Genomic DNA, 15384 nt, shown 5'->3' with positions numbered 1-15384 from the left:
TTTTAAGAGGTGGGACTTAATGGTGACCAGGGCATGAAGAGGAATTAGGTAGTCCTCATGGCACCCTGGTCTTGTTCTGGCTTTATCTTTCATCAAGTGATCTATTTCTCTTTATGTGTGTTTATACCATTATGATTCCATATTCAGTGAACTCTTTCCCAGAGGAGACCAGCACACCCTTTAGATCTATTTTCTTTATAAGATACCCAGCTTTGGTGTAGTTTGTTGTGCTCACAGGAGATGGACTAATACATGGAGCCTGGAAGTTACAGCTTGTGTGGTTTTTGGTACCTGTGAGCCAGTCACATTAGACTTCCTAAGAGGGTGTCAATGGTCCTACTTGTGTCCTGTGTATATCCTGGGGCCTATTAATATATCTGTTAATGTATAGTCCTTTCCTCTGTTCCTATAGCAGTGATACCATTAGGTTGGGCTAGTTATAGATAATTATATTGGGTGTGGTCCCCAAAACAAGGAGACAAGGGGGTAAAACTACCCCTTACTTGGCATAGATAGTTGTGTCAGTCTTTCTTCTTGGGTCAGATTTCTGGAGGGGCCACTGGTGTTCATAATGTGCTTCGAAATCCCTAACTTCCCCCCTTAGCCATATTATTCCACAGGCAGTGAGAGAATGAAGTGACAATTGAGCTAGGACAGCTCACATGTGACTGTAATTCCAGTTCGAGGGGATCCAACACCCTCTGCTGACCCCTTCGAGCATCTGCATGCATGTGATGTACATAAGCTCATTTCGGCTACACACTCATGCACATAAATACATCTTTATTATAAGTGATTATTACCCCACAGCTGGCCAAAGACCTCTAATGTACCTGGTAACGAATGCACCCGTAGGATGCCTGAAGAATTCCAACTGCTCAGTAATAAAAAGACAGTTCAGTTCTTACAAGCCAGCAAAGAAAGGGCTGGAGAGGTAAGGCCAGTCAGTATGGCGTTCATCTCCTAAGCTCAAGGATGCGAGTTCCCTCCTCAGAACCTATGCATTAATTTTAAAAAGGCTGAACATTGTGGCACAAGTTTGTAATCCCAGTGGCAAGTTTGTCTGTAGTAAAGTGCAGGCATGTGCACACACACACACACACACACACCAGCAAAGAACTCAAATGACTCTACAAAGGATATAATACAGACAGTCAATCAATATATAAGATGCTGAGCACTAAGGGCCACCAGGGAAATTTAAATCAAAATCACCCGGAGACACTTCGCGACCACTCATAGAACAACTAGGTTATAATTAAAAAAAGAAGGCCACTAATGAGTGTTGACAGGGTTCAGAGAATGAGTGCCTTCATATGCTGCTGCTAGGAATATGAAATAGCATAACCATCTTAGAGAAACTGTGCAAGTTTATTAAAAGTTTTGAAATTGTGATAGGACCCAGCCACCCCATTTCTAACTCAGGCCCGGAGACTTGAAAACGTGCATTATAAAAATTTACACATCAATTCTGAGTGGTATTGTTCACGGGAGAAAAAAAAAAAGGGAACAACTCAAATGCCTATCTACATGTAAATGGTAGCTAGAGTAAGTATATTTGTGGCTGGGACCTTACTTGGCCATTAAAGAAAAGGAAACCATCCATGGATGGATATGTGCTCCATCAGTCACAGGCAAGCTTTGCAGTCGGTCTGTGAGTAAAGAAGCCAGCCAGAACACACGGCATACTTATGTGAAATGCTAGGAATCAGAAAAAGTGTTCAGACTGAATGGATGTTAATGATTTGTTAGGGTAGAGTGGAGGAGGGCAGGGAACAACAAGGAGTGTGTGGGGTTTGTTAGGGGACACTTAAGCTGTTCAGGGTAGGGTGGCTCTACAGTCCCATGAGCCACCAAATCATATCCCCGTGTGAATTGCATGCTTGGCCTGTGAGTCTCACCTCAATGACACCATTGTGGAATTAAGGGCTGGTGGAAGTGATGACATCGCCTAGAATCCCTGCTCTTGGGAGGGATACCTGACGACACGGTGAGCAGAAAAGACCACATGGTCTTAACAAAGGGGGTGTGGCATGAAATGCCAAGTGTTGTCCTTTCATTATAAACTATACCTGGGGTTACAGACTATTTACAAGCAGAAGTGAAGAGGGATTTGGGAGAAGACAAGGTTCTGGGTTCTTTGTACACAAGGTCTACCCTTCCTTGACATGAGTTGTCAGAAGCAAATAGAGGAGCGCAGGTGGCTTCAAATACTAAAGAGAAGCTCCGAGTACAGTGTCCACTCGGTTATTAGAGATGGTAAAATGAACTCTAGCCAACATGAGAAAACACAAGGAGAACTAACGTGTGGTAGAAAGTCAAAGATGATGAATTTTACAATAAATATAAAGGCATTAGAATCCTAACTTGGAAGATGAGACCCAGAAGAGACTGAAAAAGGTGAGAACATGGGCGAACATTCACAGGCGTGATTAAGAGGGGCTGAAGGCAGAGAGTGTAACATGGTGCTATAAAATCTCAGTATAGTGTGTCTCCTTCTTCTGTTTTAACTAGTCAACAACTTGTAAGGTTCTGGGCCTGGGTCCAGCAATGGGCCCTTTGCTCATTGGTCTCCCTGGATGGTGAGAACTCCCAGGAAGACCAGTGTGCTGTAGCAACTTGCTTGCAAAGACCCTGGTGAAGGCTTCTTGAGAAAGTAGCGTTGGAGTTGTGTTTTTGAGTTAGTGAAATGATTGGCCACTAGGGTAAGAACTTTAGGGATGTAGCCACAGCACATCCAGGGCCTCTGGGGAAAGGCTGAAGAAGTGCCTGACCACAAGAAGGCTGGTGTGATGGGCTTTGGTCAACAGTTGGGTTTTGCAGGGTACTCAAGAAAACTGAGTGTGAGTTACCTGCCAGGGGTTTCTGCCCTCCACTGACTTGTCTTGTTCGTTAACTCTGGCATCCTTCAAGGCTGCTTGCCTAGGGGAGTTAAGATGTGCTGGGAATGGGCTGCTCTGCCTCTGACGGCCCTATTGGTAACTTCTTGGTAATCCATTTCGGGCATCAAAAGGTTGGGGATAGGAGCCTCCGTGGGTAAGGGTTCTCATAGGACCAGAAGGGCCACAGCTTGCGGCTGTCTTAAGAAGGATGCTTCACTCCTTGTATTTGGGAAACAAGTTTCTTTAGGAACGAATCACATTCTGGTGAGTTGGTCTGGGCCCAAAAAAAGACTTCTCCCCCTCTGTCCTAGTTGGCCAATTATTTGAGTGTTTCCCTCTGTCTTAGGGGACACCTGGAGACCCCACAGGCTTTCAGTGAATTCTCCTGTGGAAAGATTGTGGGTGTTTGATGCATCTGTGAGCAGCCCGGGACATCCAAGAGGCCCACAGGTTTCAGCTATGTTGTTCTCTCCTCTGCTTTGGGAAGGGTGCCATTCTCCTGTACTTTATTCTCTTACAAACTCACTTTAAGACAACAACTAACACCTACTGTGTGGCCCCCATCTGTGTACAGGGTAGAAAGGGGAGAGACAGTCCTCTAGACCTTAGCAGCCTAGGGAGAGACTGAGAGACCTCACAAGGTGTGGCCCAGCTTTGAGAGCTGAGGGAGGAAGAGCCTTCAGTTGTTGGATTTGGGGTCGAAGCAATGAAGCGGGGGAATGTGGGTTACTAGCTGGCCCCTCCAAAGGTGAAGGAATTCTTCAGCTGTCTGAAGATTTTTTGCGGCTTCCTTGTTGAAGATGAAAGGTCTTCTGGTAAAAGCAACAATGTTCAGGGTCTCCATGGGGGATTCCAGGTGCAGAGAAGGGCAGATGGCTCTACAGGTTTTTGTTTGTCTTGTCTTGCTCTGGTTGAAACATGAACACATTAATTAATTTCTTCCCCCAAGCTGTGTGTCGGTGGAATGTTCTCTCCCGCCCCTCACCCCCACCCCCACCTGTCTTCCATCAGCTTAGAAGATAAAGCTGTCAGGCACCAGTAGCCCAGGCTAATCTTTCAGCTAAGGACTTTGCTGAAGGGGGTGGAAAAAGACCCAGGATAGTTCTAAACATTGCTGGGTTTTCGTTTTGGATTTGAGACTGCCAAACTCATGGCTCTAAGGCAATTGATTGTCATATGGGGACTCTCCACACTGTCCTGGTTAGGTGGCTGCATATACTGGGGTGACCTACCCTATCCATGCTTCTTAAGCGTAGAAAGGAAGTGGATATCTGTCACCGCCAACCCCTCCTCCTTCCCCCAACACTGCCTATTCACATGTTGAAACTGTAATCCCCAGTACCTCAGGATGTACCCGGCTTTGCAGTAGTTAGGATCTTTCTGGGAAGAAGTTAGGGAGGATCTGACAGTAAGCCTATATTCAATATGAATGCCATTCTCATAGGGAAGGGGCAGTTTAGAGGGCTGGGAAAAGGGCTCCACGGAAGGTGCTTGCTGCACAGGAAGGAAGCCTTGAGTTCAGAGCCCCAGAACCCATAAAAAGCCAACACAGGAGCATGTGCCCAAGACCTGGTACTCCTAGAGACATGGAAACAGAAGCCCTGGCAGCTCATGGGCTGACATATGCAGCAGCCAGCAAGGACCCTGTCTCAGAGGAGGAAGGCAAAGATGGCTGCCTGAAAGCATCCCCTGTCCACATTTATGCTGTAGCATAGGCATGCCCAGGCTCTCATAGAAACACACACACACACACACACACACACACACACACACACACAGTGGAGCAGATTTAAATCATCGATTTAGACACATACAGCATGTGAAGGCACAGGAATCGAGGACAGCCTTCTGTGAACCCAGGAGAGAGATCCAGGTAGACCCAGCCGCAGGGCCACCTTCATCCCATAGATCCACCTTCCACAAAGTGTGTTTCTGTGGTTTTAACACTGCTCTCTCTCCCTCCTCCCCCAACCTAGGGTACTTTATGACAGACCTAGAAAGATGATAGTTTATTTACAAGTACATTTAATATTTATTCAAGGTTCAGATGAAGAGCAAAGATTGATGGGAAATTCACCAGAAAGTTCAACACTCTACCTTAGTTTGGGGTCTTCTGTGCTGGTCAGGCTGCTGGGCCTTTACTCAGTTAGGCACTGAGCCTTTTTCTATCTGATTCTGACTTGCATTGCCTACCTACCTTAAGTTCTTCTGTTGATTAACTAATTAATTAACTAATCTGCAAATGTCCCTCCCTCCGAGGGTTGTGAAGGAAAGATCCAGTCTGGCTCTCTCCTGGCCTCACACAAGGCTGTCTTCTATTCCCGTGTCTTCCCATGCTGTATGTATATGTTAATTACAATTAAACTTTGTTGTCGCTAGGTCTTTTTGGATATAGCGGAGGTGGTGTCTTCATGCCCCATCATCAGGAAGCTTTGTCACATTTCCTGGATTCATGTTCCCAGCAGATGTCTTCAGCCATCTGCTGGGAACATCCCTTTTCAGCAATGAGGCTTCTTTTGGCTTCCCCTACTGGGGGGTAGGGGGCAGGTAGCACTGGCTCTGGGCTTGGTAGATGTTCACTGCACTACTGTGGCTTTCCTTGCTGGATAGGAAGGTGGTGAGAATCCTGGGTCTCCTTCCTTAGATGTGTATGAGGCTGCCATTCGCAAATGCCGCTGGAGGGAGCAGCAGCAGAGATGGAGTTAAGGGGGTGTCCTTCAAGAACTGCTTTCCTCTGCTATCCATCCTGAGGAACTCCTCTGTCTGCTCTAGCTCCTACCCAGACACCTCGGAGTTGCTTCTCTAGCCTGTGGCCTCACTCACTTGGAGATGCCCAATGGCTCTGCCCTTGAGATGCCCGGTGACTCCTCCCTCTTATTCACTGTAGCTCCACCTCCATGGCCATCTTCAGCCCGGAGAGGACGAGCATTACCATCCTTCCTGTTTTCCCTGATGTGCCACCCATTCTGCCATGTCTCCCCACCCTGGCCTCACCATTTCTCACAGTCCAATCTTTGGTTCCTCTGCCCCCATCTAGTCATGTGGTTTTGCTGTCCCTGAAGGGTTGGTGTTAGGGCTAACGCTTCCTAAAAGCCCATTGGTTTTCCTCATGAACTCCACAAGTCTACATACCCACCAACCAGCTTCAAACCCTCTTAACTTTACCTTAACCCACCAACCCCCTCCCTGCACCACCACTACCACCGTGCTTTTCTTCTTTGCTGGTGTCCCTGGTTCAGTAACTGGTTCCTTTACTCACGAGGTAATCCTGGATCCACAAGCCAGAATCCCATTTTGTGGTCCTCCCGTATTCACACTGTTAGTTCGAATGCTGTGAATTTCATCTCCTGAACCTTCTGTGTCCTTCCTCCTGCAGATTTCTTTTTGTCTAGCTATCATCCCTTTTCAACTAGGAACCTGTTGCCTGTAGCAGCCAAGGCAGCACAGTTAATGTGCAAGCCCTAGATAGTGTCTAGCTCCTGGAATAAAGAAAAGCCCTTGACAGTTATCTTTTTTACCCTCACCCGTTTGTTATTGTCCAGTGCTCAGGCACCCTCTGGTTCTTAGCCTACTATTTCTAGAATATGCTGTGCCCCTTTCTTTTCTTGAAGCCTGTGATGGATTGGATGAGAAATGTCTCTCATCTCTAGAATTTGAATACTTGGTTCCAGTTTGTGGGGACCAAGTAAGTTCAGGGGGACTTAGGAAGTATGGCCTTTTTGGAGGAAGTGTGTCACTAGGGGGAGGGCTTTGAGAGTAAGTTATTTACTCCTTGGAGGGCCTTGGAGGAAGTTATTTAAAGAATTTTTACTTGGAGAGCAAAAAAGAAAAAAGTTTTCCTCTTTCTTGTAAGAAACAAAAAATAGGAGGGCATTATTTTTCAAAGATGGTTGGCTTTATACAGCTATGAGGGAGGGGCTTCACCTGGCTGGCAGCTCGGGGTCACATGGGTCATCCTTCTAGTCACAAGGTAGTTTTTTTATAGACAGATGCTTTGCTTTTAAATTTTATTTATTTAATTTTTTTAAGGCACATTTCTGTCTTTCTTTTTTTTTTTTTCTCTTTTTGAGCTAATAGTTCTTTTGGAGAGCATCGACTATGCAATCTATGTGTGCTTGGGCTTTCATACCATGCCTAAGCATGCGCAGCTGGTCCCGTCTGACCCAGGCCCCAACTTGACTTTGATGTGGAAGCATGGTCCTGGCTCCTGGAATGTGGGAATATTGGTATACCAAGAAGTCTGGCCTATGCTAACCCATCTCCACCACTGGCAACTCCCTGACTGAGTTCTGTCAGATGGTGACTCAGACTAGAAATGGACACTCAGGTCTCTGACAGTGTTTTGCCCCCGAATCAGATGAGGCACAGTGGGAGGGGACTAGAGATCAAAAGACACATCACCCGTGGTCCCTTGGAGGCACCAGGAGGGGACTCTGGACATGGTTTATTTTGGCTTATGATTTCAGAGGGTTTCTGTCCATTATAGAGGGAAAGGTCTGGTGGAGGGTCTTGGTCATGACATTGGGCACAGCAAGTCTTCTTAACTCTTGTATACAGAGGTTACTGAAATGAAGAAGGCACCCAGGGTCTTCTCCCTCACTGTCCCCCTGTCTCATTCTGGTTTGCCCTAATTACAGTCCCCATCTCAGAGCTGTAAGGTGACAATAAGGGATAGATAGCCTTCCTCTTGGCCCTGGGCAGACCCTTTATAACTCACCACACTGGTGTGTAGAGTCTCCTGGAGTCCCCCACCTTGTTTACAGATAGACTGAAGAAAGTCAGTGGTTTGTGTGGTTGAGACAAGGTCTGGTTCTGATGCTCCGGCCTTTGGCTGTCCCCTGTCCCATGAGTCACAGCGAGAATACATTCTTGTTTCTCACCTTGGAATGCTGGTGTGGGAAGGGCTGACACCAAGGGGATCATAGTTAGCTGTCAACATTTCCCATTTGTGTCCCTGGTCTCTGACACCTTGGCCTGAAGTGCCTCCTCCTGTCCACTCAAGGTTGCTCAGTGCCCTTGGGCATCTGCCTGTATTTCCTCCACTCTGTTTTTCTCGGCCATCAAATTTTCTTCTGTGATGGGAGAAGACGTGCTCTTCCTGTGCCTGGGCACAAAGAGCACATTGAGACCATCCCTGGAAGTGGCCTTAGGACACCTTAGGACACTAGAGCCTTGCACAGCAGGAGATGGAGGAATTTAGGGAGGAACTTAATGTCCAACATTTTATTTTTCCACAGAGAATGCTTAAATACTTTTATTATTATTCCTTTTTTTTTTTGAGCTAGAGATAAAACCCAGGGCTTCAAGCATGCTAGATTAACCCTCTGCCATTGAGCCATGCCCATAGCCTGATACTTTAATTTTTAATGAAAAAGAATATTTATCTCATTGGATTGGTTAACTAATAGTTGAGATTTTTTTTTATTTTCCAAGAATAAAATTCGTAACTACATAACTATTTACATAGTTTTCATATGTGTACTTATATGTCTGTGTGGCGAATGTGTACTGTATGGCGCCTGTGCATATACATATGCAGGTACACGTGCCTGTATGTATGCACAGAGGCCAGAGGGGGTCATAAGGGGTCCTGCTCTTTTGCTGGTCACCTAGTCCTTTGGAACAGGGTCACTCAGAAGTTCCAGTGAGTTCCTCTGAGGCCCAGCTCCGTAGGCCTGGTCCCAGGTCCGTTTGTAACCATGGCCAGCTTTTTGCATGGCTTTGGGGGCTTTGAACTCAGGGCCTCACACCTGCATGCAAGTACTCTTATCAGTTGCATCCCCTCCCCAGTCCCCAGATGTGTTTGCTCAGCACTTTTGACAGTTCTCAAACTTGAGGAACAAATCATAATTTGAGCATTGAAAACATTTAACATTTAGACTGCTCTTTATACCTTCATAGCTTCCCCCACCTTGCCTTTTCCTTGTCATATCCTACAAGACCCAGAATATCTTCCATACTTATGTCAAATTATCTGCTTTAATGGTTAATTGGAATAAAGAGAGAATAAATGCAAATGAAAAAATATGGAGGGACTTCTTTAAGATCCCCAGGTGAACTAACTCAGCATTGTGTTGACAGAGACTGCAGACTTGGCTTCCAAAATGACCCTGGTGCCTCATGATGTGTCCTCATTGTCAATATGCGGGCCTCTGTTTCTCCCATGGTGGCTTGGGGGCCACTCCCCCATCCAGTCTCCAGCCTGCCACTTACACTCAATCTCTCTAGTGATGGGGAACCCAGCACCATGTGACCCCCGAGACTTGTTTCTTTTACCTAGAAGGAGCTGGGAAACATGTTGGTGACTGTGATCTGTCTAGCAGGGTATATTTACCCACTTTAGGAACTTGAAGGTACACGTGTATTGAGGCTCTCTCAATACAGTCACAGCCATGGAGTACTAAGTAGGGAGACGTGGCAAGATGTGGAGAAGGCAGGTTCCCTCTCAATAGCTTTCACCCCCCCCCCCATTCCCCGCCAAGGCCACCTGCATTGGAAGACAATTTCAGTCCGCAATATCCTGTCTCTGGTCCGTAAAGCTAGGGTTTGAAGATGGCCTAGAGAAGTGGTCCTCAGCCTGTGGGTTGAGACCCCCTGGTGGTCAAATGATCCTTTCAGGGGGTTGCATACCAGATATCCTGCATATCAGCCATTTACATTATGATTCATAATTGTAGCAAAATCACAGTTATGACATAGCAATGAAAATAGTTGTATGGTTGGGGTTACCACAACACGAGGAACTGTATTAAAGGGCCACAGCCTCAGAAGTAGAGGAACAGAGAAGGGAGCGGGGTTAGGTATGTGCCAATAGTGTGCACTTTGGTAGGAGGAACTGGTTTTGAAGTTCTTTCTTCTTTGTTTTTGAGAAAAATCTTACTGTGTATCCCAGGCTGGTCTTGAACTTATGACCCTCCTGCTTCAGCCGCCTGTGTACTGGGGTCATGATCCACTAGGCCCATGGCCTAGTTCTAGTATTCTGTCATATAGTAAAGCAACTATGATCTGTAGCAATTCATGGTTTATTAAAAAAAAATAATAATAACCAGAGGGACTGGTAAGATGGCTCAGTGGTTAACAGCACTGACTGCTCTTCCAGAGGTCATGAGTTCAAATCCCAGCAACCACATGGTGACTCACAACCACCTTTAATGAGAAACAAATTAAAAAAAAAAAAACCTATGGGCTGGAGCTAGCAGAACCTGAAGTGAGGGGCGGGGTGTGGAGTGAGTGGGGGCCCAGAGCAAACTGGGGGTGAGGGGGTGGGATGGGGTGGGGGGCGGAGCAAGCAGGGCCAGAGCAAGAGGGAGAAAGGGAAGGGGAAAAAATAACCAGAGAAGACGGCTACCAAGGTTTCCTGCAGATGGAAATGATAAATGCTTGGGGAGGTGGAAACGCTAATTACCCTGATTTAATCACTGTACATTTTATATAAGCAGCAGCTGATTATACCATAAATATGTAGACATATATTGTGCATTGATCAGAAAAAATTGCCAAAAATAAATTGAAAGAAGAAATGAAAATGAAATATAAAACAAATGCTCAAGCAGGAACCAATCAGGTTTTTGACATTCAGTTTGTGGTGAGGCCTGGCCGGCACTCAAGTGTGAGGCTGGGTTTAAGCCAGAATAATCATTTATTCCCTTTTTTAAAAGAATTTTTTATTTTTTATTTTTATTTATTTTATGTGTATGAGTACACTGTAGCTGCTTTCAGACACACCAGAAGAGGGCATCGAATCCCATTACAGATAGTTGTGAACCACCATGTGGTTGCTGGGAATTGAACTCAGGACCTCTAGAAGAGCAGCCAGTGCTCTTAACCACTGAGTCAGTCTGTCCAGCTCCTTCATTTATTCCTTTTAATTCATTTCCCTGAGTGGGTTTGTTCAGTGATTATTTTCCATAGGAAATAGTCCCACCGGGGGCTTCCACAATCGGAGGAGCAAATGAGACTCCGGAGTGAAAACTCTTTCACACCTCAGGTCCTGATCAATGAGCTTCACCTGTTTCTCGGTATCCTCCAGGGTTCATGACCACTCACACCTTGGAGGACTAATACTCTGTGCAAGACTATGCTGAGAAATGTTCAGCAGGCACCTGCTCCCAGGCTATGCCCTTGACTCTCCAACTTTCCAGTCTCACATGTTCAGGTGGCAGCGGCTGCTGCTGCTGCTGCTGCTGCTTCTTCTTCTTCTTCTTCTTCTTCTTCTTCTTCTTCTTCTTCTTCTTCTTCTTCTTCTTCTTCTTCTTCTTCTTCTTCTTCTTCTTCTTCTTCTTCTCCTTCTCCTTCTCCTTCTCCTTCTCCTTCTCCTTCTCCTTCTCCTTCTCCTTCTCCTTCTCCTTCTCCTTCTCCTTCTCCTCCTCCTCCTCCTCCTCCTCCTCCTTCTCCTCCTCCTCCTTCTTCTTCATCTCCGTCTTCTTTCTCTTCTTCCTCATCTTCCTCTTCTTCCTCTTCTTTTCCTCCTTCTCCTTCTCCTATTTCTCCTCCTCCCCCTTCTTCTCATCCTCTTTCTTCTCCTCTTCCTTCTCCCCTCCTTCTCCTCCTCTTCCACCACCACCTCCTCCCCTTTTCTTCTTCCTCTTCCTTTTCCTCTTCCTTCTCCTCCTTTCCTGAGACAGAGTTTCAGTGTAGCCCTGGCTGTCCTGGAACTCACTCTGTAGACCAGACTAGTCTCACCTGGGATCAAAGGCATGCATCACCACTGCCTGCCTATGTTCAGACTCTTACGTGGTATTTGAATGGGCCCACTGAAAATGCAGCACTGTCTGTGCCATGACAAGGTGTAAAACCAAGTGTGAACAGCCAGTGTGAACGTCTGCAGGTGAGAACACTAGTGGATGATATCTGGAGATGAATTCTAAGCAAACATTAGGAAAGGTTGAGGCCACCCATGAGCTGTGGCTCTTCATTCATCTGGGGGAAGGTTGGCATGCAGGTTCCATTGAAGCTCTTCCTTGGGAACTGGTGTCCCTCAACTCTGTTGCTTTAAAACAAAACAGAGTGACTACAAATTCTACATCAGCAAGTCGGTCATATCCAAGCCACCTGGGCTTGGCAAGTGTTGGGAGAACAGAAAGTCGGCACCATTCTTGTTCTGACTCTCTAGGTTGGTTGATGTGGGTGTCCACGGGACCTCATTCATTCTGTTTGTGTGCAAAGGCAGTGTCATCTGAGACCTGCCCGTTTGCCCTGATCTGGTTCCCCTGTAGGGTCAGAAAAGTCTGTGGGCGTGAGGAGACATCCTTGTCTTAATTTTACTTTTTTTTTTTTTTTGATGAGTCTGGTGACATATTTTGCTCCCTGGTGCCTTCTGTTTTATCATTTAGAGTTTAAAAGCGGCTTCTGTATATTTTACAGAGTCTGATTTCTTCAAGTATTTGAATAAGTAAATCACTACTTGTTCATGGTATAGATTTGGAAAGTGCTGAGGCAGAAAGGAAAATGAATATCACATATCACCCACCATTAACATTTTATGTTTTCATTGCTCATTTACTTGTTTCCCTGAAAGTGCTTGTTCATATGGTGTTCTTGCAAAATTGGGACCTAACTGTGTATACAGATTTATGGCCATGTCTCTCTATATTATGGAGTCTCCCTAGACAGACTTTTCAGGTTTGAATTCTTGTTATCATTGGCCAGCTTTCTCTACACCTGGGGATTTTGATGAGAATCTTCTCAGGTTCTGAAGATTGTAGGACACGTTGAGTAGTGTTACTGTTTCCCAACCCTCACCTAGAGATCCAGCGTGTTCATGCTATCGACTTTTGCATCTAGAATGATCTGTCACCGTTCTAAAGACTCAGCACACAGGTGGTGTTTTACTCCATGAAAGATGTAGCAGAGCCCTTTCCATGTAAGTCACTGCTAACATGGAAATACCAAATTGCTTTTCACATTTGGATTCCAAGGGTGCATCCCATTCATATCCACATATTCATCTGTTGTGTGGGTCAGAGACAGTTCTCCATACAGAAATCTTGTCGGCCCTCACTCAGCAGCCTTCAACTTTCAGAAGTGGATTCTGTAACTGAAAATAATAGATATTTGTATATAATAGATATAAGATCTTATAGAGGAACAGTTTACCTAACAAGTACGCAGAGGAATCCCACATGGTCACTACTTACCCTTCCTCGTTTTGAGGAAAGATCAAGCTAACAGCCTGCATGTGCACTGAGACCTTTTCTTACTATGCTTTTCTTCTTTTGTGTCTATTTCTATTGTTTCTATGCCTGTTGAGGTTTATGTCCCCTTCTTCTTGACTCTCAGTGCGGTTGCTTCTCTCACAAGGGAATGAACCTGGTCTCAACCAAGCCTGCTTCCTTGGTTCCAGGTATCATTAGGGAAGTTGGGAGCCTTTCATGTAGGTCTGTATCACCACCCTGAAAAGTACCCCAGTATCCCTCATTACTGGTGTAGGCTTTTCCCTGCCTGCTGTACGTGGTTCACTGTGCTCCTATTATGAATGGGTTTCTATTTTCTGATGCTGTGCATCAGGTGCCTCCTTGGCTGTGAGGATGAACAAGGGAGAATTTTCCTTTGATGATTGCTCCACAAGTTCACTCTCTGGCTCCCATGTGGTACCACCAGTGGCTGGGGACTCCGTCTACCCTATATAACCATGAAGATCTGTAGCTTTGGGTTCATCCATAGGCTCTTGAGGCTGACCATATTCTTGGGACCTCTCATGGTGTGGTTTCGTAAATCAGTAAGCCAAGAACTGCACAAATGTCTCTATCATTCTCTAGAAAAGAAGCCCAGGAAGGACCATCTGTCTCGGGACTGGAGGGAACGGAGGAATGCCATCCGGCTCACCAACGAACACACGGTGGAGACCCTGGTGGTGGCTGATGCCGACATGGTGCAGTACCACGGGGCAGAGGCTGCACAGAGATTCATCCTCACTGTCATGAACATGGTGAGTCCACAGGAGGGTCCTGCTGTTGGTGGGCTCAGATGTCTCCAAGAGGGAGGTAGGTGTGGCACCCGTATCTCCTGTGGCAAGGAGGTCACTGGCTTGGGATCACAGCCTGTGGTCCTGAGAGCAGACGCAATGAACAGGAGAAAGATTGACTCCGGACTCTACCTGCTGCTGTGATGTTCTCATGCATGGATTTACTCAATGATGGGACTGCTCATGACCACACTTTCCAAGATCCTTGGTACATGAAAGACCTTTTCCAAATGACAGTCACGTTGAAGGGAGAGTTAGCCCCTGCTCTCATAATAATGAGTCTGCTTGGAGAAATCAGAATCAAACCTTAGTTGGAAAACAGTTTACCGTATGCGGCAAGAAGGTGTAGTAACACTGTTGAGTGAGGATAGAGGGAAACATATGTACAATGGGTGGGTAAGGGAGAGGCAACTTCATCAAATCTTAGACACCAAAGTGTCTTTCTTCAAAGGCATCCACATTCCACCCAGCCACCTGCTTTCCCAGGAAATGCTTTTGAAGGCCTTCAAAAACCTTTAACATTGTGCTCAGTGCTAAGGCTACAAATGCATCACACAGTCTGGTCTTTCCCTTGGGAGGCTGTAGCCTCAGCAGGCAGAGCATCCATCCTACCATGGAGACATCTGCAGGGGCCCCTGAAGTGCAGGTGGAGGGTGGCTAGGGGTCATCCTTCAGCATGAGGCTTCATGAAAGAGCAAACCTTGATTAGGGAGGGAGGAAGTGCTGACGGGGCGAGGATAATGGAAAGGTCATGCTGTGGGTCCCACAGGTGCAAGGCTTGGAGGTACACTAACTCCCTTCAGGGGGAGGTGATACCTACAGCTGCAGCAGGGACAGCAGGAGCCTTGGGGGAGTATAGGGATGTGGACAGCGGAGGCTAGAGGAGGTGAGCAAGAGGTCCCAAAGGGTAGAGGCTCTACCCAGGAGACTGGGGCCACCCAAGTGTAGGAGATGTTGCCTGTGTTCGTCTCAGTGTTTGGAGAAGGAGCCAGAACAGCTGCATGCTGGGTGGATTGATGCGTTGCCTGTGGGAAGAGGGTCTGAACCTATGTGCAGGGGGAGTGGGTGGGGGAACACAGAGGCCAGAAGGGGGAAGACTGGCAGGAACCAGTGAGTTTGAGGAGAGAAATCCCAGCTTACCTGGTCTTATGTGTGTGTGTGATGCGGTGGAGCCACTGACTGAGAAAAGCAGGAACAAAGAGAGCATTTGGACCCTAGGAGGAGTTTCTCAGTGGCCAAGCCCAGCTTAAGGTGAGAGGTTAGGCTAGAAGGATTGGGTAGAAGGAGGAACTTGAGGCTTCTTAACCTCAAGCTGGTACCCAAAGCCTTAAGAGTGGGCAGCACTGCCCAGGTGCTGCATCTCCTGTGAGTAGAACAGTTTTGGGGTACAGTAACCCTAGAGGATAGGAGGAACAACCTAGGAGGAGGATGACCCTAAAGAAAGGGGTAATGGGATCAGGAAGCTGGTTAACAATGCCAGATGGTAGGCTAAAGGTTTAGGATACAATAGAGCAGACAGAGACAAGGACTGTTCTTTGG

The 15384-nt window shown here is 46.5% G+C and overlaps 1 protein-coding gene across 1 annotated transcript in view; it reads left to right on the top strand.

Moving 5' to 3' along the window:
• The window catches only part of Adamts17 (ADAM metallopeptidase with thrombospondin type 1 motif 17), a 306153-nt gene that overhangs the window by 35405 nt on the left and 255364 nt on the right, over positions 1-15384 (top strand). Inside the window, exon 4 of the mRNA XM_021167985.3 lies at positions 13640-13809. Within this exon, the coding sequence (XP_021023644.1) occupies positions 13640-13809 (170 nt within the window). The remainder of the gene's footprint in view (positions 1-13639; positions 13810-15384) is intronic.

The sequence above is a fragment of the Mus caroli genome, unplaced genomic scaffold, assembly GCF_978045245.1.
Source record: "Mus caroli unplaced genomic scaffold, Mus_caroli_1 scaffold_8, whole genome shotgun sequence".
Lineage (NCBI taxonomy): Eukaryota > Metazoa > Chordata > Mammalia > Rodentia > Muridae > Mus > Mus caroli.
The sequence above is the reverse complement of the archived record's forward strand: the minus strand, read 5'-3'. Positions and strand labels throughout refer to the sequence as shown.